Raw genomic sequence first — 24,965 nt, 5'->3', positions numbered from 1 at the left:
AGGCGATACAAGTCGAGCTACGTGTTCAAATTGCAACGCCGATTTGTTTCGTGGTGGCAAGGACCCTGAACAATACACAACATATCCGCTGTTAAAACATTTGAGTACGAAACATCCGAAAGAAATTCAAGAAATCTAAAAGGCCAATGTTTTGGATATTGGTTGGATCTTGAGATAGGCATATGGGAATTGTCAAAACAGTTTTTTCCTCTTCCCTCTGGCATCATGTTGCCTAGGCCTGTTCTTTTTTTTTTTTTACAGTAAATAATAATACACTGCTGTGTTCATTCATGTGTTTACCGTGTTCACGGACTAAGGGTGGGAGTAGGATTCGGTATTCGGTTTCGGAACATCTGGATTGGGTGCATCCCTAGTTCTGTGTGGTGACAGCAGTATGGCGCGGCGACCGTGACACCACAGTCTGGCTGGACTGGAGTGGGTTTCATCTGAGACAGGATTCATGACAGGGTTGGTCTGTCCCTGATGTGGAGTGAGTGTGTGAGTGTGTGTGTACGCCATGTTGTCAGAGGAGTCCACATTTGTATTGGATTGTGTGTGTGTGTGCCACAAAAAAGGTGAAAGGTCAGATTTCACAAAGCAGGAAGCAAAGCGAATACGATGTGTGTCCGAGACACCCCAACCCCCCACACACACCTTGGCTGCATTCGTCATCCGCGAGACTCCTCTCCCACCTCCTCTTCTTCGTCTACATTCCTTACCTCTCCTCTCCCTCCTGACCTTTGCCTTGCTCCCCTCCTCCCCCTCCTCCTCCCTCTTCTCCTCCCTCTCCTCCTGTTATTTTGCTCCTTTCCTTGCCCCCTGTCCTCCTCCTCTTCCTACACCTCCTCCTCCTTCACGGACCTGCTCTCCCTCCTTGTCCTCCATCTCCTCTGCCTCCCTTTCCTCGGACATCGTCCCTCTCTGGCCTCTTCCTCCTTTACTGATCTGCTCTCCCTCCCTCTCCCTCCCTCCCAGCCGACGCCTCAGCCCCTCAGTCAACCGCTAACGCTAGGAAACGCTTCACCTTGCAAGGCCTCTCCAACCGGAGGTCCCTCCCCTCAGGTAACGCCACGACGACGCCACGGCGGCGCCGCGACGACGAAACGCGCCGTCATCCCCACCGGCACGGACGTCATCCCTCTCCCGTGGCGTCGTCATCCTCGCCCCGTGTCATCCCAGTCAGCCAAAGCTGCGGATGTTCCATAGTCCGCCCCTGCCCCTGTCATCCTGCCCTCCCCCCCCCATCATCATCCTACACCCCCATCATCCCTACACCCTGTCATCCACCCCCCATGATCCTACCCCCACCATCATCCACCCCCCCCCGTCATCCTGCCCCTTCCTCTACTTCCCGTCCGTGCCCATTCGTCCGTCCCACGCTGCCGGCTGACAAACCAGCCCCACCATGCCCCTCCCCCCAGCCACCCCACTGTCTGTCTGTCCGTCTCTCTCTTTCTCTCTGTCTCTCTCTCTCTCTTTCTCTCTCTCTCTCTCTCTCTCTCTCTCTCTCTCTCTCTCTCTCTCTATCTCTCTCTCTCTCTCTTGCTCTCTCTCTCTCTCTCTCTCTGCTCTCTCCCTCTCTCTCTCTCTCTCTCTCTCTCTCTCTCTCTTGCTCTCTCCCTCTCTCTCTCTCTCTCTCTTGCTCTCTCCCTCTCTCTGACCTCTGACCCTCCCTGCTCCCTATGCTTCTCACCTCAGAGCCTGTGATTAAAGAGACGGAAGTGCCTCGCCGCTTCTCCCTAGCCTCCTCTATCACCTCCTCCTCTGCAGCCAGACGCACCAAAGGTACCTGAGTCACACGCTCGCTTCTGCTCCACGCCTCTCCGTATCTCCTACGCTCTCTCTCTCTCTCCCCCTCTTCCTGTCTGATCTCTCTCTTGTTCTCTCCGTCTCACTCTTACTCAGTCTCTCTTTCTTCCTATCTCTGGATATCTCTCGCCCTTATTCCTCCGCACGTCTCTCCCCGAGACACACTTACGCACGCACACTCTCTCTCACGTACCCAAAAAAGCAAATACATCATCTTTCGCTTTATCTACTGTTAACTATTCATCCCTCCACGTCAACTCAACCACCGTAAGTGGTAAATGCCAAGCGAAATGAGAGAGGGATGCAGAGGTAGAGAGAGACTGAGAGAGAGAGAGACTGAGAAACAGGGAGAGCGAGTTAGAGAGAGAGTCTTTAGTAGGTGACTGATCTCCTCCTGTTCTGACAGTAAATGCCTAGGTCCATAAGACCCACCCTTCATTCAAACACTCTTGACGTGACAGAGAGCAATCGGAGGCTGTCCCAAAAACAACCGAAAACGGAAAAGCAACACCGTCGTCCTGTGTGCGCCTCCACCTTCTTCGGACCAGAAGACACTCCAAACACATCCAGAGCCAAGGTTCTGTGTCCTCTCCTAACCCCCCCCCCCCCCCTTCTGTTCTCCCCCTGCTCTCCCCCCGCTGAACCCCCTCACGGCAGGTCCCCTCACAGCTAGTGTCAAAACCAAGAGGCACGAGATCAAGAGCGATCCCACGCCGTTGGGTTACGAAGGTACAACAAAAATCGCTCCTCCGGCCCCACGGATGGCTCTCAGCATGCAAGGCCTGGATGGGGCTGGACTACTGTGACGTGCTTTTCAGGAGGTGTTTAGAGTCTTGCTGCGTGGGTGGGTGGGTGGGTTTGTGTTTTTTTGGGGGCGTGTGTAATTGTGTGACTATACATGTGGCATGCATGTGCGCTTGCTCGCGTGTCTTCGTGGAATGACTCGTTTGTTCAGAGAGTGCGCACGCCCGTCTTGTGTGTGTGTGTGTGTGTGTGTCGCTTGTTTTGACTGGCTGTCACGCATGCTCGGTGTGTATAAATAGAAAATCTGTCTGAGCATGGGGATTTCTTGCATTGTCTGGTGCGCACGTGAACGTGTCTTTGTTGAATGGTATTGATTGTCTGATGCCATGTTCACTGGGGATTAAGTTGTTTTTGATGATGATGATGATGATGATGATGATGAAGGCTCGTCTGTCTAGATGACCAGCATGACGAGGAGGCGGTGTGTTGCTGTCGTTAGTGTGTTGTGAGAGTACGTTGTGTCTTGTCCAGTTTTGGGGGTCTCTGAGGAACAACAGAGTGATTGTAAAGAGCTGGTTTTCTCCCAGATACGCTGCGCGGTGCGCTCCCGGTGGCGGGGAAGGGTAAAGGCAGCACAGTCGCTGCCCCTACGGTCCCCAGGTCCACATCCCAGCCGGTTAACCAGAAAGGTGTGAAGGGTGCCTGTTTTTTTGTTTGTTTCGTTTCCGTGAAAAACTTTTTTTTTTTTTTTTTTAAGCTTGATTGCGTGGGTCAGCGATTTGGTGGTTATTTTACGTCAGTGTTTTGAGTTTGGGGTATTTGTCACGTTTGATATCTCTTGGGATATCAGTTATTTGTGGGTTTTGTGTTATTTACTGTGGGTAGTTGCTTCTCGTGCCGCAAAGTATTTGTTCAACGAAACGTAGAGAATTTCCTTTGAATTGAAAAAGGTCATCCCTGGCTTGCGTAGTTTGGACAAACGAATTAGGTCATTATTTCTCTCTTCTTCCACAAGATGTTTCTATTGACCTCAAGGAGGCACCGTATAGGATGTGAGCATGTGAAACCGAAAGCTGACTCCCTGGCTTGTGGTTGCAGGTTGGACCCAGCGGCGGCTGCCGTCCATGGACACGGAAGACTTTGAGACCATCCCGTCGAGCGCAGAAGAGCTGTCCAACTCCTCCGACGGAGAAGAGGACAATAAGAATGTACGCCGGGTGATCGAATGCCTTTATTTTCATCATCACTCCGCCGACGTCGTTTTTAGTCGATCGCCAAGGGGAAGGAATACTCCCAGATGAATCATGTACAGCTGCAGTCAGCAAGCCTGTCCAGTACTGCCCGGTTTTACACCCAACAATGGATTCATCCTCTCGTTTCTCTTGTTTCTCTTGTTTCTTTGTCTCTCTCTCCCTCTCCCCCCCTCCCTCTCTCTCGCTCTGTGTGTATCTCTCTATGTCTCTCTCTTTCCCTCCTTTTGCTACAGGGCGACAGTAATCGTTTTCGAGTCCAGCTGACGTACGAGTCTCGGACGGCCCAGGACCTGTCTCTGGAGTCTGGAGACCTGGTTCAGTTCCTGGAGGAGGCGGAGAACGGCCACTGGTGAGACAGGAAGTAGCCTTCCTAACGGCCGGGCACAATGGTCTTGAGGGATCCCTAAGGGTACCATGTCGAGCGAGCAGGTCCCACTCAGATATGCCCCCCGACATAAAACAAGCTGCTCCTGAAGAATGCTTCAAATAATCATCCTGTCATTCATATTTCCTCCTCAGAAACCATCTTGTATCATCTGGCTCGAACCTCTCACGCAAACTCCTTTCTTTTAAGAGGACCCTTTTGCAGTACTGCTCCAGAACTTCAGTTTGTGTGTGTTTCTGAGTGTGTGTGTGAGTGTGTGGATCTTCATGTGCGTTTGTGTGCATGTGTCTGTGCGTTTGTATGTATCTATCCGCCCGTCTGAGAAGTTGCCCTTACCACCTACAAAAGGGTCTCTAGCATGTCCCTAGTCAAAGCGACGTAAAACACATTCACGTACAGATACAAGAGCCTTTTAAGACACACACACACACACACACAGTCGCTCCCCTAAAGCCCGTTCTTCTTTCATGTTCTAGGCTAGTCAAGAACCTTATAACAGAGAAGACAGGTCTGGTTCCACCCAGCATTCTGCAGGCAGCAGCAGATGGAGGTCATTTGTTCTGTCCCACTGGTATTCTCCCAGACTAACCCCCTCCCACTACAGAACCCCCACCCACCAGGCCAGGCCAAAAGCACTCCCTCACAACCCCGGCCTCACCGCAGCTTCACCTGGGCCCGGCAGGCTGGGTGGGGTGCTTGGGGAGGGTGATGGAATGAAGGGAGGGATGGGTGGATGGATGGAGAGAGGGTGGGGTGGTGGATTGGTTTAGGCTTTGGCTGTCAGGGGAGTGAGCAGCGGAGCATGAGGTCATCCAGCGCATGCTTGCCGTTTCCTTGCCTCCCTCTCCTCCCCTCCCTCACTCGTCTTTGTGGAGCCCGAGGAGCGCTGGCTGGTCCGTTCCCCTGGAAGTCTGTCCTCCTCCAAACAAGCGGTCGGGTCTTGTTCCGTTGGTTTTCGTTTTTCTCTCCGCCTCTCGCTCTCTCTTTCCCGCTCTTTCTGTCTGCATATCTCTCTTTCTCTTCTTCTCTCTCTCTCTCTCTTCTTTACTACTTCCACTTTGAATAAGAATCCCATCTTGCCTTCGTGGAGGACAGAGTTTCACGCTTGAGCCGTTTGGCGGATGCCTCTCAGAACCTTACTTCACGTGTCCCAACATAAAAAAAAAAACTTGATTTAAGTTCTCCCTTTTTGTTATTCACGGTTTGCAGTCCTCACAAGGTCAAACGGAAGCACTCCGCTCCGATATTGATCTCGATCAATATTTGGTTTCACCTTTGTAAACACTCCTATTAAAAATGCATCGTGTGGTTTCCGGTGGTTTCTATGGCTGCCTAGACATGCCTCCCTCCCTCTCTAAACACATTGACCTGTTTGATCCCTGTTCTGCCTGTCCCCTTCCCGCCTGTTGCTTGGCATTACAGTGCTGCTCAATACAAAGCTGTTGAGTAGGCTGTGTATCGTTGTCTAATTGTCATCTCCCTCCTCTCTTCCTCTCTCAGATATCTTCAGTGACCTGTGTACAGCGGCGCTTTCTGACTCAGATGATAATGATGCCAGCACGTGGGGTGACGTGTCTCAGGACAGCAGATAGACATGGCCGTCAGTTGTAGTTTTTCGACCAACTCTCTGGAACATGCCGGAACAACCCTGATAAGGAACGGCGTCCGAACGCTTCCGAGCCAGTGTTGCACAATAAACTACATGTCTCAGAGGTGGGGGGAAACTACAAAACAGTCCTACAAAAAACTCCCACAAATGCCATGTGTCTGTAGTGACCTGTTGTGCAGAGATGACTACGAAAATGCAATTTCTGAGTTGGGGGGGAACAAAGTGTGCTCAGAGAACTACAAATCCCACGTCTTAGTAGTGAAGTAGTTGGTGCCCTCTGTTGCTGCTATGCTACCCTGAAACAAAGAGAAAACACCACGCAGTTCCTGTCACCCTGTTGCTTCAGCTGCTGTTGTCAGGTTGAAACTGACATAACTGCAACCATTTCCAGCCAAAATCAACGTCGTTTTCATCCTGAAGTGTTCTGTTCCTCCCGGCCTCTTGGATGTTGACCTGCTGCCTCTCTCTCCTCTGCCTTCAGAGAGACCATGCAGTGCCTTCGCCTCACATTGTTATTCACATCAACTGCTTCATCTGGGCGTGGGAGCATGGAGAGAAGGGGTGGGGGGCGGGGGCTACGTTCATGCAACGTTACATAGCAATGTTAAAGAAACCCGTCCGGGTAAAAAACGAATTGAAATGAGTGAGTTAAGACCACTTTCTTTCTCTTGCCATGTATTTTTCATCCAACGACGTGCGAAAGTTAGACATGCCCGACACACACCCACACACAGACACGCACACACAGACACACACACCTTCACTCCGAAGAGGTGGCGAAGGACATGGCAGGATGAGAAAAGAACCGCCGTGGAAACCGGATCTTCCAACGTGAGCTCTTTCATGTCATCCAGAGAACCGTGCTGTATCCATGACACTGACACTTGAATGGAGACAAGCCTGAATGTATAGAAACACACGTTAAGGTCTTACAAACTCTTTGTCCTGCTGACTGCATCCCTTCAGGTGTTTTATAAAGAACTAAGGGATTCCTGTCGTCGTAGGAATCAACCTTATTCTACGGGCAACAATGTTTGAATGAAGATCTTGTGCTCCCCAGATGTATTTGCATTTTTGTCTGATGTAAAATATTGCGCGCGTTCAATATCGTTGCATCTGTTTTTTAACGACCATGTGCAGGCATATCCCTCTTTCCAGTCAGTGTAAAAGTGACTTTCTTCTCTTTGTACTGTGCCTGTGTCATCAGTGCACTACGATTATCTTTACTCTTTACCCTGGTTGGTTGTACTTAATAAGTTGTGGGTTTACATGCAATATCTCCTCATGGTTCCTGAATTATAAGCCTTCAACGTATACTGTATGTTTTATTCATCCACTACCTTATATCTTATCAAAGATATTTAATTGAAAAAAAAAAGATATATATATATTCACATATATTTCACTTGTACTGTAAATCCTTCCGTCATTTCCATTGTTACTTTCCCAATATGTAAATGGCATGTTATTATATTTGAATACATACTGTAAATAAGAGTTAACCTTGCCTGTCAGTCTATCACTTTTCTAAATGAATATCAGTGTTTTCAGTCCTCTGATTGACATGTACAGTATGAATAAGATATGGTATGAGAACATACCTATGTTTGTGAATAGGGATACAGGCCTTGCACAATACATGCCTTGAATTGATAGTGCAAATATGCTTATTTATTAACATGAACGTTGCAAAGAAAGAGGTTCACTTCACAATCTTGTTGCATCTCATGCAGTTTCTCCGGAAGAAAAAAAAACTATCACCAAACCGTATAAATTAAGAAATACAAACAGGTAAATGGTCACAATCATGCTACTGAAGGTATATTATTATAATACTTTATGTACATTTTTACATTTAGATATGATCAAATACATGCATCTTGAAAATCCTGGAGTAAGTCTGATCTTGTCTTTTGTTAGTCACTATATTTATTTCAGGTATGGCAGTATGAACTCATTCCTCAATTTTTTTGGGAAAGCTCATTCTCTTTGGGGAAAGAATTTGCCCAAGAATTTCTCCATGCATTTTTTTAACTAAACGAAGCATATGCAATGCATATAAAATTAAAATTAAAAACACAACAAAAGACGACATGAAATCAGAGCAGTCTGATTTTGTCAAAGCCTCCTTTGTCTAAAACTCACAACAAGGATTCACTAAGAATTTGGCAAACAGACTTTGCATCCACCCTTCGTTATCAGAGGCAGAAATTGCCACCGATCTTTGATCGGTTTGCTTCAATCAATGCATCGCCTCCGAAATTCTGGGAAATAAAACTTAACTGATTCTGGATCGGTAGACTATGGCAACTCCTTGAAAGAGCATTGTAGTTTGAATCAATGAGCCAATCAGCGTACTCAAAGGTCAGCTTCCGGGGGATTCCCCCTGCTTGCGGCCAATGAGAGCTCGGCTGCGTTGTTTGCACCGCTTTTTGAATTCAGATTGAGCCGAATGCTGTCTACGGGAGTACAGATCGCTGCAATGGATCTAACAGCTGTCAAACGATTAAATTAACTAGATTAGAGACATCCAACCATATGTTGCGAATATTGAAGTATTTATTAAACCTTGATAGTAGGTTGGAACTGTTTGATTGTTGGCTATAGTGGAAAAATCTGGATTTTGTTAAGGTGATCGATCTTAACTGCGGATCGCGTTTGTGTCGCAAGTTGACTTGCTGGCCATCTTGAGTTTGCTGAACTGGTCGACCAGCCAGTTTAACTGCGAGGTGATAGCTTGCTAGCCTGCTATTCGGCCTCCAACTGCAACTTGAGTTCTTCATTCAAACGTTTGGCATTGGTAAGTTCTTCGACATTTTAAGTTATTGTAGTTGTTTTCAACGTAAAGCTAGCTTATGTTTACCAGAACTCGCTAACAACATGGACTGTTGGCCACCACTACCCACCTTGCCAGCAAAGCTACAGTCAGTGGTTGGTAGAGGTTGGTTAGTTGTACGTTTGTCACTTTGTACGTCGTTTGATTATGGACATAATCAAAAAAGCCTCACACTCAAAAAAGCCTAACTGATGTTGCTGCTTTATGTCCAAAACACCAACAAAATCAATACCTTCTTTCTCCGAAATGGTTTACATCACACTGAAGTTCAGTTGACTCCTCTGACCATTTTTGGACTAAAACCATTTCCATGTCAGATTCTATTCGTGTGACCTTTCTGTACAGGATTGTGCAGCCAGTGTGGCCTGTCAGGGCATCATGGCTGACAGCAGTATCATTACCTTGGGGACCGCTCGCAGTTTGCTGGTGGACATGTCTGTCTGCGACTCCAGGATGGTCGAGCACACGTTCCTGGATATGGCTTGTGATGACATGACAGGTTGGTTTGGAGTCTGGACGAGTGCACAGCAGACAGCCCAACCTGCAGAGACGACCCCCCCCCCCCACTCCTCTTACGTCTCTTACGTGAACGCTTTGTTTGATCCATTTTTGTCTGTCTCTTTGTCACTCCAAGCCTGTGCTTCTCTCTCTCTCTGTCTCTCTCTCTGTCTCTCTGTCTCTCTCTCTCTCCTGTGTGATCTCTCCCATAGACATGCTGCCGCGAGTGGAGACCAGAGTGGTGCTGGTGGGAGATGCAGGCCAAAATGAAGCGCTTGTCAAAGCACTACAGGTACTGCAGTCTGTACAAAGACCCGCGTTGGCTGGTTGACTCCTAGATGACTTTACATTTCTGTCTGTTGAGATCTCCTGTCGACCAGTGGGTCAACAAGAATGGCAGTTGGTCAGTAATGGCAATTGTGGCCCGGTGTCCTCATTGAGTCACGGATGGTTGACTGTGAGTTGGCACCGTGTGTGTCTAAGCCAAGTCACGATTTCACAGTCAGCTTGACTTGTGGGCGCGCAGATGCGTCTGCCTTCATCCCTCTGGACCTCCTGCTTTACCTATTTGTTTCACTCTCTCTGTCTCTCTGTGTGTCTCTCTGTCTCTCTCTGTGTGTCTCTCTCTGTCTCTGTGTTTCACAGAGAGATTTGTTTCACTCTCTCTGTCTTTCTCTCTCTCTGTGTTTCTGTGTCTCTCTCTATCTCTCTCTCTCTCTATCTATATTTCTCTATCTCTCTCTATCTAGCTATGTAAATCCTGTGTTTCCACAGTCAGAGCAGTTCCGTCTGTGTCAGAGTTAGCCGCCAGGCTAACGTTCACCCAATGGCTTCATCCCGCAGGCCATCAAAGTGATGGAGGTTCCTGTGGTTAAGCTCAAGGGCGGAGAACCAGGCCTCAATGCCGGAGAGAAACTCATGATTAAGTCTATAGTCAATATGGTACAGTATACACGTGCATATACGGCTGTCTGTGTCCGGAGATCGGGGAGTGTCGCGTGCATGGCTTCTGTCGTTCCACACAGGCGTTGTTTACGCTGCATGGCCAATCATAAGAGGGGATGCACTGGATTTGGTGGGTGATTTTTCAAATTGCGGTTCATCTCTGGTTAATTCATTGTCTTGGTTTCTCCTTAATAACACTTGGGTGGGTTTCCCAGACAGATTTGTAGACGTTGAGCTTTGGTTTTGATAAAAAATTTTCCCTCCTGAAGTGTGTTTCCTAGTTACATTCAGCCAGAAGTATGTGTGAGTAGAACATTGTTTTTACTTTTAATTGAAATGAAATGGTTTGGCGAGAATGGTCGACTACACTTTAAGGGGGAAAGAATGGAGCGAGTTGTTCATTTCTGTCAAACATGTAGCGAGTACAACAGAGACGACCAGATGCATTGATTTTTAGGTCTGGGAAACTACCTTTTTGGTGTCTTTAACTCCAAACGTAACATCTAACAATGTGGCGTGCGTATCTAATCATTCTCTTAATGTGGGTGTTTCCAGTAAGCCCTGGCCTTTGTCACGTGGTTGGGTCAGGGAGGTGTTGCCTGTTTCAATTCACAGGTGGTGCCTGCGGTGTCACCCGTCAAACTGTTACGCTGTAACGTCTTCCTCATTTAATTTCCTTCTAAAGAGTCTGTTCAAATACCATTTAAACCAAACTAAACCTCTCCCATAGCTCTGTATTTTGTCTTGCGGTATTGAGCAATTGCATCATGGTTTTGTGTGTGTGTGTGTTGGTCTTTGAATGCACAAGATGCTTTTCTCCTGACTCAAATACCGACGTGTCATTCCGATCCTTCCTGTGTGTGTATACCATGATGCACCTGCCAGTCCTTACCTCCCACGGCAACATTCCCGTCATTTGACAGACGCTCGTGTGCTCTACCTTCAACCCATGCCCCTAAAATATCTTGCGTCGACGCACAGACTGTTATATTCAGTCTCGAACAGGGAAATACCTGGCAGCTAGATGTGCGTGTGCGTGTCAGTGTCTCTCGCTCACGCCGCGGCCCCTCGCTCGCTCCCCCTGTCTCAGGACATCAACAAAACCTGCTTGAAGACGGACAACGTCCGGGAGTTCGGGGACGGCGAGAATGCCGAGTTCGAGACGGTGTTTGTGCTCAAGGACTTCGACACGCCCGACTACAACTACCTGTACCAGAACGACAACCGCATCGTGGGCCCTCCCGTGGTGCTGTACTGTGCCGGGAGGGAGGAGGTGAGGAGGGGACAGGATTCAAGGGGGGGGGGGGGGAGCTCATTTAGCTATTCGTCTGGCTTATAAAACCCGGAAAGAGACACCTTTTTGTTGTGTTTGCGTGCGTGTCTAACTGCGTGTGTGTGTGTGTGTGTTTCCACAGCCTCTACCGTTCTCCTCACGGCCTCTCTATTCCACCACCATGCTGAACCTCTCCCTGTGTTTCACCGGCTTCAGGAACAAGGAGGAAGTGGTGCGTGCAGCTCACACACACGCTGAACTCACCATCACACACCCTACTCATTACTTCCCCCCCCACACATCACAAAGTGATGAACGTCCTAATATACTCCTCCACTCAATATACACTAAGTGATGATCAGAGATTGGAGTCACACCTCTAATCTTAGATTTTGACTTGAGTTCGAGAACGTATCGTTATGTTAGGACGTTCCCGTTATCATGGATGAGTGCTTCCTTCCCTAAGCTGGTTATGATAGAGAGAGAGTGTGTTTGTGTCTCTGTCCCATGCAGAAAAACCTGGTGAACCTGGTGCACCACATGGGCGGTACAATCCGGAAGGACTTCAGCACCAAGGTGTCCCACCTCATCGCCTACTCCACGCACGGAGAGAAGTACAAGGTCCGCCCCCCCTCCCCCTACTGCTCCTCCCTCTGTCTCTGACACGCTGCCCTTCTGTCCAGGAGAGACCCCTAACCTCCCCTCTCCCTCCGTCTCCCCTCTCAGCTGGCCGTGTGCATGGGGACCCCCATCCTCACCCCCGCCTGGATCCACAAGGCCTGGGAGCGCAGGGATGAGGTGTAAGTCACCTCGCCTCCCAGCCCCAGCCACAAACACGGGTTCAAGCCCCTCTGGCTGACTGTTATTGCACTGAGAACGGTATTAGCGTAGACTACTGTAATGCCGGTATGCATGTCGAGCTCTGTGTAAAACCTTGCCGCTAAGAGTCGTACACAAGCGAGGAAAGGGCTCCCCCGCGGGTGACCGACTGCGGCGTCTCCGTTCCTTCCAGAACCTTCCATGCCGGCGACGAGGAGTTCCGCACCGAGTTCAAGGTCCCGCCCTTCCAGGACTGCGTGCTGAGTTTCCTGGGCTTCTCCGAGGAGGACAAAACCAACATGGAGGAGAGGACGCTCAAACACGGTGGGGGGTCCCGAACGCGCCTGCGCACACAGACACCCAAGGCTCCCTGTTGGTGTTCCTGCATGGGTCGAGGGGCTGACTTTCTGCGTGCGTTTCGTCTTGCCAGGTGGTCTCCATCTGGAAGTGGGAGATGAGAAGTGCACCCACATGGTTGTCGAGGAGAACTCCGTGAAGGAGCTGCCCTTCGCACCAGCCAAGAAGCTCTATGTGGTCAAACAGGAGGTGAACCTCTCCCTGTGCCTCTCTCTCTCTCTCTCTCTCTCTCTCTCTCTCTCTCTCTCTCTCTCTCTCTCTCTCTCTCTCTCTCTCTCTCTCTCTCTCTCTCTCTCTGTGTCTCTCTCTCTGTGTCTCTGTCTCTCTCTCTCTCTCTCTGTGTGTCTCTCTCTCTGTGTCTCTGTGTGTCTCTCTCTCTCTCTCTCTGTGTCTCTGTGTGTCTCTCTCTCTCTCTCTCTCTCTCTCTGTGTGTCTCTCTCTCTGTGTCTCTGTGTGTCTCTCTCTCTCTCTCTCTGTGTCTCTGTGTGTCTCTCTCTCTCTCTCTGTGTGTCTCTCTCTCTCTCTGTGTCTCTGTGTGTCTCTCTCTCTCTCTGTGTCTCCCCTCTCTACCCTAGACAAGCAGTTTTCCTGTCGGCTCCAATGTCAAAGCCCGCACTGGTTCACGTCACTAGTATGAATACCGTGTGTCTCCGTGTGTTCTAGTGGTTCTGGGGCAGCATTCAGATGGATGCCAGGGCAGGGGAGTCCATGTACTCCTATGAGAGGGTGAGTCTGCTGCAGACGTGTCTTCTGGAGGCAAACGGTGCTCCTCCTCAACAACACAACACCTCCCCCGCTCGAGTTCGAGAAATGATAACATTTATAAACCTGCCTTTCTGTCCTGTTACCCCCCCCCCCCACACACACACACACACACCTCTATCCCATCCCTCTTTCCCCCCGCCACCCCATAACCCTCCCCCCCCCTCCAAAACTCCTGTTTTCTACCCCCCCCCCCCCAGACGGACAGCCCCGCGATGAAAAAGGCAGTGTCGCTCCTCTCCCTCAACACCCCCAACAGCAACCGCAAGCGACGGCGCCTCAGGGACACCCTGGCCCAGCTCACCAAGGAGACGGAGATCTCGCCGTTCCCCCCGCGCAAGCGCCCCTCGGCGGAGCACTCCATGTCCATGGGCTCCCTGCTGGACTTCTCCAACACCCCGGACACGTGCAAGGGCCTGGCAGGTCAGGAACGCAACCCCCCCGCCTCACCCGTAGCGACGCCCGCGCCATTCCGACGTAACCGGGAACCTAAATTGCTTTGGCTTGTTTTTTTTTTTTTTGGGGTGCGGTGTCGATCGATGGAACTTTCCGGAAGGGAGGCGAGACGCGTTCGCCCTCCGGGCCGGGGGGGGGGAGTGGCTTGGCCTTTGACCTCGAAAGTGTGTGTGGGGGGGGGGGGGGGGTGGGGGGAGAGAGTTTGAGGAGGGGGGAGGGGGAGGTTTGAGGAGGGGGGGGGGGAGAGAGTTTAAGGAGGGGTGAGAGACCTGAAGGAGGGGTGAGAGACCTGACCCCTGGTTGTGTGTTTCAGAAGCCAGTGTAGGAAGCGGCAGGCGTAGGACGGGAGGAGCAGTGGAGGACAGGAGGAGCAGGAGAACGAGGGAGAGAAGGAGGAGTAGGACAGGCAGGCAGGGCGACTGCTCCTTCCAACGCACTAGCACCCCCCAGCCAGCCACGGCCCTCCCCAGCCCCCAACAGCACACCCCGTTCAGGGAGTCCTCCCTCAGGGAGCCCGGCCCCGGTCTCCAGACCTCCAGCCCCTGTCCCGACCGGCCTCACCCAGAGACCTTGTCCCCCAGTCCCCTCCAGTCGCTCACAGAGAGCACCCCTATTTCCAGTCTCCAGCTGCCGGCTCCAAGCCCCTGCCAGGCCCAGACTAGACAGGCTGACCCCAGAGAGAGCCCTTTCAGCTCCGAGCGGCTCCCTCCCCAGCCAGCAGACACAGAAGCCACCTCCAGGGCGGTGGACTCCGTTTCCCAGGAGGCAGTGCGTCTCAGGGAAAGTCTGAACAAATCAGGTCCACCAGATTAGATTTACTAACATCACAGTGTCGTCACAGTTTCCCAGACAATAGGTCAGTGCTTGAATCTCATTCTGTGGCACACAACCCACATATATATATATACCCACACGTTGATCACATTTTACACTGTTAATGAAAACCAAACTGAGGTGGAATGGGTTTCTCTCCATCTCCCGGGTGTTTTATTCTAGAGAGTTCCAGGCCTTCGAAGAGCTCCACCCCGGCCCCGGGCAAGCAGTCGGCCCGGTGGCACGTCTCCAAGGAGCTGTACCAGACTGAGAGCAACTACGTGGGCATCCTCTCCACCGTGCTGCAGGTGTGTGTGTGTGTGTGTGTGTCAGCGTGTGTGTGTGTGCCAGCCTCTGACTATGCCTCTCTCTGTGCAGCTGTTTAAGATCCCCCTGGAGAAGGAGGGCCAGGTGGGCGGGCCCATCCTGGCCCCGGAGGAAATGAAGACCATATTTGGCAGCATCCCCGAAATCTACGACGTCCACACCAGGATCAAGGTGGGCGGGCCTTTCTCCTTGACCACCAATACCACCGATACACAGAAGAAGAATGCCTTCTTCTGTGTTTCTGGTCATGGACGTTGGGTTCAAAGTCCTGAAAATCCATCGGACTAAAGGTGTGGGAAGAACCCTCTACCGTATCGTTAAGGTGTGTGTGTGTGTGTGTGTGTGTGTGTGTGTGTGTGTGTGTGTGTGTGTGTGTGTGTGTGTGTGTGTGTGTGTGTGTGTGTGTGTGTGTGTGTGTGTGTGTGTGTGTGTGTGTGTGTGTGTGTGTCGTAGGCTGACCTGGAGGAGCTGGTGATGGACTGGTCAGAGGACAAGAGCGTGGGAGACATCATCCTCAAATACGTGAGTAGCAGTCAGCATTAGTCCGAGGTCAACGCTGGATGAGAGAGAGAGAGAGAGAGAGAGAGAGAGAGAGAGAGAGAGAGAGAGAGAGAGGAGAGAGGGAGAGAGGGAGAGAGGGAGAGAGGGAGGGAGGGGAGGGGGGGAGGGGGGAGGGGGAGGGGGAGGGGGGAGGGGGGGAGGGGGAGGGGGAGAGGGAGGGGGAGAGGGAGAGGGAGGCTCACCTCCTGTTATGACAACGTAGAGCTTCTTGGCTATCGCTGTACCGACGTTAAGCCGCCAATGGAGGTAGTCACAGAGACGATTTTTCGATGCTATCCGAAATCACTCACGAGGCGGCCATTATGCCGGCTTGGTTTGGTTCCGCGTAAACAAGCAGAGCCGCTATGACCAGGGGTCTTGTGTTAAGGCGACGTGGGGGGGGTGCGTGTGTGAAGGGGGCTGCTGTTAACTGGGTTCCGTCTCCCAGTCTAAAGACCTGGTCAAGGCCTACCCGCCGTTCGTCAACTTCTTTGAGATGAGCAAGGAGACCATCGTCCGCTGTGAGAAACAGAAGCCTCGCTTCCACGCCTTCCTCAAGGTAAAGCTCTGCTAACCCTGCGTGTGTGTGTGCCAGTGTTGTTGGCCCACACTCAGTCAGTTATAAGCATGTGTGTGTTTTTTTTCTTCTTGTTTCTCACCGTGTGTGCGATCAACCAGATCAACCAGTCCAAGCCTGAGTGTGGTCGTCAGACCCTTGTGGAGCTGCTCATCCGTCCTGTGCAGAGACTACCCAGTGTAGCGCTGCTGCTCAACGGTAACACACACACACGCGCGCACACACTGTACAGAGACTGGCCACTGTTGACATAACACGACCGCATTTGTTCGACTATTCCTACGAGGCTGCCACTTCTCCCCGCCTCGCTCCTCACCCCCATCCACCCCTCTCCTCCCCGCAGACATCAAGAAGCACACGTCCGAGGACAACCCTGACAAGGTCACCCTGGAGAGAGCCATCGAGTCCCTCAGGGAGGTGATGACGTGAGTCCTCCGCCGGCCTTCCCCTCTCACCCTGCCCGCCTCTCCCTGGGCCTTCCCCTCTCACCCTGCCCGCCTCTCCCTGGGCCTTCCCCTCTCACCCTGCCTACCTCTCCCTGGACCTTCCCCTCTCACCCTGCCCGCCTCTCCCTGGACCTTCCCCTCTCACCCTGCCTGCCTCCACCTGGACCTTCCCTTCTCACCCTGCCCGCCTCTCCCTGGACCTTCCCCTCTCACCCTGCCCGCCTCTCCCTGGACCTTCCCCTCTCACCCTGCCCGCCTCTCCCTGGACCTTCCCCTCTCACCCTGCCTACCTCTCCCTGGACCTTCCCCTCTCACCCTGCCCGCCTCTCCCTGGACCTTCCCCTCTCACCCTGCCCGCCTCTCCCTGGACCTTCCCCTCTCACCCTGCCCGCCTCTCCCTGGACCTTCCCCTCTCACCCTGCCCGCCTCTCCCTGGACCTTCCCCTCTCACCCTGCCTACCTCTCCCTGGACCTTCCCCTCTCACCCTGCCCGCCTCTCCCTGGACCTTCCCCTCTCACCCTGCCCGCCTCTCCCTGGACCTTCCCCTCTCACCCTGCCCACCTCTCCCTGGACCTTCCCCTCTCACCCTGTCCGCCTCTCCCTGGACCTTCCCCTCTCACCCTGCCCGCCTCTCCCTGGACCTTCCCCTCTCACCCTGCCCGCCTCTCCCTGGACCTTCCCCTCTCACCCTGCCCGCCTCTCCCTGGACCTTCCCCTCTCACCCTGCCCGCCTCTCCCTGGACCTTCCCCTCTCACCCTGCCCGCCTCTCCCTGGACCTTCCCCTCTCACCCTGCCTACCTCTCCCTGGACCTTCCCCTCTCACCCTGCCCGCCTCTCCCTGGACCTTCCCCTCTCACCCTGCCCGCCTCTCCCTGGACCTTCCCCTCTCACCCTGCCCGCCTCTCCCTGGACCTTCCCCTCTCACCCTGCCCGCCTCTCCCTGGACCTTCCCTTCTCACCCTGCCCGCCTCTCCCTGGACCTTCCCCTCTCACCCTGCCCGCCTCTCCCTGGACCTTCCCCTCTCACCCTGCCTGCCTCTCCCTGGACCTTCCCCTCTCACCCTGCCCGCCTCTCCCTGGACCTTCCCCTCTCACCCTGCCTACCTCTCCCTGGACCTTCCCCTCTCACCCTGCCCGCCTCTCCCTGGACCTTCCCCTCTCACCCTGCCCGCCTCTCCCTGGACCTTCCCCTCTCACCCTGCCCGCCTCTCCCTGGACCTTCCCTTCTCACCCTGCCCGCCTCTCCCTGGACCTTCCCCTCTCACCCTGCCTGCCTCTCCCTGGACCTTCCCCTGACTCACCAGGTGCTGGGGGTTTAGAACCAGACGCTCAGGACCGTGTTTTTACAACCTGGTGTTTACAATCAGACCAGGCCTCTCCCTCGAATCTCCTCATTTGTTTTGAAGACCTATGAATGTCCCCTCCCTCCCACCCTCCCTCCAGCCACATCAACGAGGACAAGAGGAAGACGGAGGGGCAGAAACAGATCTTTGATGTCGTTTACGAGGTGGACGGCTGCCCGGTAAGTGTGTGTGTGTGTGTGTCTCGTTCGTAAAACCCGATTTTATATGGAATAGGCCTCAAGTGTGGAATGCCAGTTCTGTAGGTTTCATTCATGCTATATGCCACTCCCTGTCTTTCCTCTCTGTCTCTCCCCTGGTCTGTCTCCCCGCCTCCCTCCTCTCTCCAGGCCAACCTGCTGTCCTCCCATCGTAGTCTGGTCCACCGTGTGGAGACCATTGCCCTGGGAGACAAGCCGTGCGACCGTGGTGAAAACGTCACCCTCTTCCTCTTCAACGACTGTCTGGAGGTAACCTTCCTCCTTCTGTCTACTGGAAATACCAAGCACTTCCTGTCTCGCTGAGCTGTCCCTCATTCCTATTTTTATTAGTATAAAAAAATATTATACATTGTATATGTGCATTTATTATTTATTTATTTATGCACGCACACACACACAACAATTGTAGCCTCATGTCCTGTGGAGGGTAAATGTGTGTGCGTGTGTGCGCCTCTAGATTGCCAGGAAGCGTCACAAGGTGATCAGTACGTTCCGGAGCCCCCTGGGCCAGACCAGACCCCCGGCCCACCTCAAACACGTCACCCTCATGCCCCTCTCCCAGATCAGGAGGGTGCTGGACCTGCAGGACACTGAGGGTGAGTCTCGCACACGCACTCTTCTCCCTACACAGTACCCGCACGGCCTTCACACTTCGTACGTCCCAGGCAGTACACAAACGCACGCGTGCATATGAGCGCACACACACGTAGCCTGGCCACATGCCACTCCGTGTACTTACAGACGTACGGACAACTTGCTCCCCCCCCCCCCAGATTGCCAGAATGCCTTTGCCCTGGTGGTGCACCCGCCCACGGAGCAGGAGAACCTGCTGTTCAGCTTCCAGCTGAGCGGGGAGGACACCGCCAAGACGGTCTGGCTCAAGATGCTCTGCAGACACATCGCCAACACCATCTGCAAGGCTGACGCAGTGAGGACCCTCTCTCTCTCTCTGTGTCTCTCTCTCTCTCTCTCTCTCTGTGTGTCTCTGTCTCTCTCTCTCTCTCTGTGTCTCTCTCCCTGTGTGCCTCTCTCTCTGTGTCTCTCTCTCTCTCTCTGTGTGTCTGTCTCTCTCTCTCTGTGTGTCTCTCTCTCTCTCTGTGTCTCTCTCCCTGTGTGTCTCTCTCTGTGTGTGTCTCTGTCTGTCTGTCTCTCTCTCTGTGTCTCTGTCTCTCTCTCTCTGTGTCTCTCTCTCTGTGTCTCTCTGTTTTTGTCTGTCTCTCTCTCTCTCTCTCTCTCTCTGTGTCTCTCTCTGTGTGTCTCTCTCTCTGTGTTTCGGTCTGTCTCTCTCTCTCTCTGTATCTCTCTTTCTCTATGTGTGTGTCTCTCTCTCTCTCTCTCTCTGTGTCTCTCTTTCTCTCTGCTTTCCAGGCATCCCTCTCTCATTCTGGGGTCCCCCTGTAATCCATCCCCCCCTAGCCTTCGTGCATCCGTCCCTCCATCCAGCCTCGGAGCCCTCCGCCCATCCCCTCCGTTCTTCACCCGGACCGGCTTCCCTTCCAGCCTTTCCCTCTGGTCCATCCTTCATTCAGAGTCCATCCCTCCCTCGCTCTCGCTCTCAGCCTCTCCTCTGGGCTCTCTCGGGGGGGGGGGGGGGGGGTGAGGGGGTGAGGCCACTGGCTGGTCGGGTGTTCACGCCGGGGCTCGTTGTGTCCACAGGAGGACCTGATCCAGAACACGGAGCCCGACTCGGTGCAGGTCAGCACCAAGGACATGGACAGCACCCTGAGCAAGGCCTCGCGGGCCATCAAGAAGACCTCCAAGAAGGTGAGCGGCCCGAGACGCCCTGACGCCGGCGAAGCACGTCTGTCTGTCTGCGTGCGTGCGTCTTCATCCTCCTTCTCCGCCCAGGTGACCAGGGCCTTCTCCTTCACCAAGACCCCCAAGCGTGTGATCCAGCGGGCCTTCATGGCCAGCAGCACCCCAGACGAGAGGAGCCCCCGGCTGGGCTCCCACAACATGGGCCGCATGGGCAGCAGCTCCACTCTGGCGGTAACCTCCTCCTCCTCCTTCCCTCCCTCCATCCGTCCATCTCCGTCACTCCCCAACCTGCTCTTGCCTGTTTGTGGACGGCTCCCTTTCTGTCTCTCCCGTTATTTGGATTTGTTCGAATGATTGCTGACGTCGGATGATTATTTCAAGCCACTTCCGCACCACGTCGAGGTTAAATGGCCGAATTCTCTCTACTTCCTGCCGTTCTGCTCTCTCGTCTCTCTCGCTCTCTGTCCGTCTACCGCAGTCTCTCGCTCCTCTCCGTCTCCCCTCTCCCTCCGCTCTCTGTGTTCTGTAGATGTTAGTTCCTAACCCCCCCTGTGTCCCCCCCCCTTCACCTCAGATGGCTCGCTCCTCCTCCACCTTCAACCTCAGCGACAGCGGCGCCTCCCTGGGCGCCGGCGCCTCGGTGCAGCGCTCCAACTCCCTCGACCAACCCCCCCGGCCGCGCGCCTCCCTCCGCGTGCGCACCACGCCCTGCAGCCCGGCCCCTGGCCCCGGGCTCCACCCTCAGTCCGCCCCACCCCCACCCTCCCCCAACAACCCCGTCTCCGGCCACCCCCGAGTCAGGTTCCACCACGCGGACAAGTATAGGGACGCGCTGGTCCCCTGCGATGCCCGCAAGGGGGGCCCGGGGAGCCCTCGCAAGGAGACCCTCCTCTAGCGCCCTCATCCCCCTCCAGCGGGTCCTCCAGCGCCACCTCTTGACGTGAGCATGACTTATAGTGAGGTGTTCAGGGGGCCACATCACAAATCTTACCCTCCCTCTTACGCCCTTATGGAGATCTAAGGTGGATTGGATTAGGGCAAAGCCATGGGGGTTTTCCCTCACATTGCTCCCATCTGTTGATTGGCGACATCTCCACACGGGCGTGGTCACAGAATGGCCGTAAGGGGCGCGTTTGGGACGGAGGCTTCATCTCTAGGTTTCTACTAACTTCACCTGGGGATGTAACTCACCTGGGATGGTGTTTTGGTGGTGGTGGTGGGGGGGGGGGGTCACTTATCAGTAGACATGGTGGAGGGTCTATGTCTGTCACTAACTTACAGCACTCACCTGCTCTCCACATTTGGGAAGGTGGAAACACACGCGTGTGCGCCACTGCTCACAAGGTGTTTTGGTAGGGGGAGGGAAGATGATTGGACTTGACGATCATCCTTTTGGAATCCCCTCCTCTTCCTCCGCCTTCGAATTCTCGCCCCTCACACCTGCGACCCGTCATTCCCATCGCCCTCGAACGTGTTTGTATTTATTTTATTTTTTTACATTCAAAACTTGATCTGAATTCCCCTTCTCTCCATTGTTTTCCCCTTTCCTCATCCCTCTCTCCTCAGGCAGCACATTCTCCCTCCATGGTCAACCTGTCCTCCATGTTCGAGAGGAAGTACCACACGTTCAGCCGATCGACCACCCACCTCATCTGAGTTCTCCCCCTGCTCCTCCCACCCTCTCCTCCTCCCTCACCCCCACCCTCTCCTCCTCCCCCCTCCCCTCCGGGGCGACAGACGGATACGGAAGCGCGGGCGCGATGGACACACTACTGTAACTTGGGTTCCGTTTGGGCCGTTCCCTCGGGTTCATATGCCATGGTACTGCACTGTGTTAGGGTCTCAAGTGTTTGATTGATACAGGCTGTGTGGTCGGTCTGGCTGGTGAAAATGAAGGATGCTCTCGAATGAACAATGTTACGAACTGACCCGCCGTGCTTTGTTGGCACTTTTACTTTTGGCTTATCGAATTAACAGTCACTCATACATATATATTATTTGTTGAGATTTAGTTTCACTGACATATTCTATGTAGATTTTGACGTAGTGGGTTGGCAACCGTCACCTCAATGATTAACCAATGAAAGTATTTTCTTTGTTTTATGGGAACAAGCCTGTTGGTTTCAGTTGTTAATAACGTCCAGCTTTTATAAAGCTCTCGAATAGTTTTTACTTTTCATGCAAAGGATCAGGATTAGGGGGGAATTCAAGCAAACTGAAAAATGAGCGCATGCTCTCTGCCATGATGTGCATTTGTTTCTTGTTTGAAAAAGCCGATGGTTTTACGCCGTCAAGGTTTTCTGTTTGAGAAGGGAAAGGGTGTCGTCTAAGTAGTCTATATATTTATTCTTCAGAATCATTTTATAAATCTATAAAAAAAAAAAAAGTTTCTCTTATTCTCCCCCCCCTATTCTTTTTTTTCCTTCTCACTATTTGTGTTGATTTTGTGTTTTTCTCCTTTTGGTTTGTTATACCTTTTCAATGTTCTTATTTGTTTGTTTGTCTTTGTACGTATCAAATGCTTTTTCACATGACTGATTTGGTATATTTCTACTGTTTTATTCGGTTATGTTACTCCGTTATCCATTCTTGTCACCAGCTGAATAAAAAAAAAAAGAAATTCGTATTTTCACCCCATTCATTTGTCTTGAATAGTGACTGTTATTATGTCAAGTCACTGACTGGTTGAAAGTGATTGTATCCATTTGTTAAATTTTAATAAAACTCCCTCTTTATATTACTTTGGTTTTAGGTTTTATTACAGGGTTGGTTCTACTTTATTTCAGGGTATCTAACTACATTCTAAATCTGAAATGAAATTCTTCATCTGATCTTCACTGTAGCAGAGAGACCATTTCTGATCCACTCAACAAGACACAGCACTGACAACATCAGGAAGGCTGATTGCATTAAATGACGCCTCCTACAATGCCACTATCTTTCTGGCTGATACCAGACGTGGCGTCTCCTCCCAGGGGGAGGAGAAGAGCCAGCCACATGGCCCGCCTTTCTTAACCTCTCCCTACTCCAGAAAGCTCTGGATAAAAAAGGATTGATGCAAAACAGACATTTATTGGATTTACAATCATCTCTCAAAGACAATACTGTTTGTGGACACGAGAAGGATTATTGGAATTTGTGTGTGACAATGCATGCTTTCCCTTTAATGCTGCTGATGTAATTTGATGTTTTAATTTAACTTCCTTTCCTGTTATGATAAACCAGTCACTCTTGATATCAAAATTATTTTAATCTATGAACCAAACCATTTGTTCATGTTGTATTGTTATATTTTGAAGTATAAGCAATACATGGACATTTGAAATATCCTAACTCAAAAGTTACTAACCACTTCACACCTATAAGCCAATCTCAGGATGACGCCCAGGTGGAGTAACTGACCAATCAAAAAGTTCACCTTCAAAGGGATACCCCCCTTTCGCACAAGCAAACCTTGCTTTTTCGTAAGGATTTACCTGAAGTGTTCGCGACACCTCTGACCTGTCCTTCTCAATCAGCAACTCAATGGACCACCAGGAACTTTGAGGAAAGATTCATTTGCTCGTTTGAGGACGGCAAACGGACCTTTGACTCTTCTTCTTCTGACAACAGTAACTGCGATATTGCTAAATGTCTTACTTGTGACATTGGTATGTTTTGATTTCATTTGTTTGATTTAGTTACAAATGATTTAACCTAACTTTCGTTAGGATTAGTTACAATACACTGTCCACCATTGTACTCCAGAAGCCTATAGGCCTATCTCTCTCTCCCTTACCCACACGCTCTCAAACTACCATCTTGTATTCCGCTCTCATTATAGTTTAGGACCTACTGTACTGTTCAACTCAAAGACTAACCCATAACTTCTCTGGTATTTGCTCATTATAATATGTTCTTAAATAAATCATTGTGTAATACACGCGTTATCCCTCACGTTATCTGATCTGCTCTACTTTCATAGAATTCACTACTTACGATTAGACTCATTATTACGAAGGCTCTTCTTATACGTTAAGAATTGCTCATCTTAACCGTGCAAACCCCGCTACATCACTATGATTAGATTAAATTGATTTCAGCAGTGTTCAGTGCAGTTGACCGGACAAGCAACTGCAGGTAGGCTTAGCTCTCATTTAACTAGCTTCTAATTAAATAAATGTTGATTAATTAACTTATTATGGTTGATTTTCAAATGGCTGGACTATTTGCTTTTAAATTCCAAGAGCCGATTTTAGAAATGTTTGCAATAAGGGCTTTATTCAAGTTTTATACCCAGGCTAAGACAATTGAACTTCAGCCAAGTCCTTTGAGAAAATGTGGTTGCTGGTTATGAATTATGAAACCCCAATGTCAAAGTCAACTGAATCACATAGTTATTCCCCTCTTCGGTTAAGCAGAGGTGCACATCCTCCTCAAGGTGGCGCCACATTGCTAGGTAACAGTAACACGATAACTGTCCAAAGTGATGAGGAAAGTCAAAGAAAAATGACTTTACAAATCTTGGAGGAAAACAAGCTTTTAAAATGATTGGGGTCCGTTTGATAGTTTGAAGATACACAGGTGGCAGCAGAATAACACAATAAGAACGAATGCTCCCGACTCCTAACAATCTGAAATGAAACTCGACAACAAAAAGGTAAAAAAATGTTGTTTATTGAACTTGTCAGTGCCCCCAGACATTAAATTGTCTAGGTCCTCTCGAATGCAGACCGAAAACATCAGACAGTTTACTAAACAAGTGACCACGTAAAAGACCAGGTAAAACTGCTGGGGTGCCAAGATGAGTCAATAACCACTTGAATCCACAGGTCAGGGCAAATGCAGTCACGGCTTATTACTGGCAGGGCAATGTTTGATATGATCTAGATCCCTACAATATACAGCTCTAACTGATGCCATGGTCAGGCAGTAGTGGAACTAAGTTCCCGGTTGACCAAGAGTAATCTCTGGCAGCAAAAACAGGTCAAGGGCCACTTTACAGAACCACAACTGCACAGGGTTGGTGAGGTGGTTTGCAGCCTGGGGCGAGATAAGATTTCACTTTATTGTACTTAAATGGAGAAGATGAACAGTGCTTGGAAAATGTATTTCGTTTCCTTCAGCGAGTGAAAGACTCCTTTTGCCAAGCTTCTTCCTGGACTAAGGTCACGTATTATTTTGGTGGAGGCTTGTAGTGCATGTGCCATAAATCT

General features: G+C 51.3%; 2 protein-coding genes across 9 annotated transcripts in view; both read left to right on the top strand.

Annotated features, from left to right (window-relative positions):
• Positions 1-7,690, top strand: part of mcf2l2 (MCF.2 cell line derived transforming sequence-like 2) — a 48,399-nt gene extending 40,709 nt beyond the window's left edge. For 2 of the 3 annotated variants that reach the window (XM_084675600.1, XM_084675598.1), the window contains exons 27-32: positions 2,467-2,538; positions 3,141-3,242; positions 3,652-3,761; positions 4,040-4,155; positions 4,668-4,762; positions 5,692-7,690. In XM_084675600.1, the coding sequence (XP_084531726.1) occupies positions 2,467-2,538; positions 3,141-3,242; positions 3,652-3,761; positions 4,040-4,155; positions 4,668-4,762; positions 5,692-5,783 (587 nt within the window). In that variant the 3' untranslated portion in view covers positions 5,784-7,690. Of the gene's footprint in view, positions 1-975; positions 1,063-1,698; positions 1,786-2,466; positions 2,539-3,140; positions 3,243-3,651; positions 3,762-4,039; positions 4,156-4,667; positions 4,763-5,691 lie in introns of all 3 variants that reach the window. The other variant, XM_084675601.1, reaches the window with a different exon arrangement.
• A 553-nt stretch (positions 7,691-8,243) lies between these two features.
• On the top strand, positions 8,244-23,638 carry ect2 (epithelial cell transforming 2). Of its 6 annotated transcripts, XM_084676310.1 has the most exons (27): positions 8,244-8,600; positions 8,982-9,135; positions 9,347-9,426; positions 9,978-10,076; positions 11,170-11,352; positions 11,495-11,584; positions 11,866-11,973; positions 12,079-12,152; positions 12,365-12,495; positions 12,602-12,717; positions 13,192-13,254; positions 13,491-13,713; positions 14,060-14,545; positions 14,743-14,867; positions 14,938-15,057; positions 15,340-15,408; positions 15,875-15,985; positions 16,105-16,201; positions 16,347-16,428; positions 17,895-17,973; positions 18,142-18,261; positions 18,470-18,608; positions 18,786-18,940; positions 19,669-19,776; positions 19,861-20,001; positions 20,345-20,710; positions 21,337-23,638. In XM_084676310.1, the coding sequence occupies exons 2-26, from the start codon at positions 9,015-9,017 to the stop codon at positions 20,663-20,665; spliced, it is 3,441 nt and encodes a 1,146-aa protein (XP_084532436.1). In that variant the 5' UTR covers positions 8,244-8,600; positions 8,982-9,014; the 3' UTR covers positions 20,666-20,710; positions 21,337-23,638. The 6 variants fall into 6 exon arrangements, with proteins under 6 accessions (XP_084532436.1, XP_084532431.1, XP_084532434.1 ...); XM_084676305.1 differs by lacking the exon at positions 9,978-10,076; XM_084676308.1 differs by lacking the exons at positions 9,978-10,076; positions 14,060-14,545.
• The last annotated feature ends 1,327 nt before the right edge of the window (positions 23,639-24,965 follow it).

The sequence above is a fragment of the Hypomesus nipponensis genome, chromosome 16 (assembly GCF_054491055.1).
Source record: "Hypomesus nipponensis isolate SF chromosome 16, ASM5449105v1, whole genome shotgun sequence".
In the NCBI taxonomy this organism is placed as follows: domain Eukaryota; kingdom Metazoa; phylum Chordata; class Actinopteri; order Osmeriformes; family Osmeridae; genus Hypomesus; species Hypomesus nipponensis.
The sequence above is the reverse complement of the archived record's forward strand: the minus strand, read 5'-3'. Positions and strand labels throughout refer to the sequence as shown.

Excerpts from the sequence above, each read along its gene's own strand:
- ect2 (XM_084676310.1), top strand. The coding sequence starts at position 9,015 with ATGGCTGACAGCAGTATCATTACCTTGGGGACCGCTCGCAGTTTGCTG. Across the intron at positions 12,718-13,191 it reads TCTATGTGGTCAAACAGGAG|TGGTTCTGGGGCAGCATTCA; the intron begins GTGAACCTCTCC and ends CGTGTGTTCTAG. Across the intron at positions 18,609-18,785 it reads GGACCTGCAGGACACTGAGG|ATTGCCAGAATGCCTTTGCC; the intron begins GTGAGTCTCGCA and ends CCCCCCCCCCAG.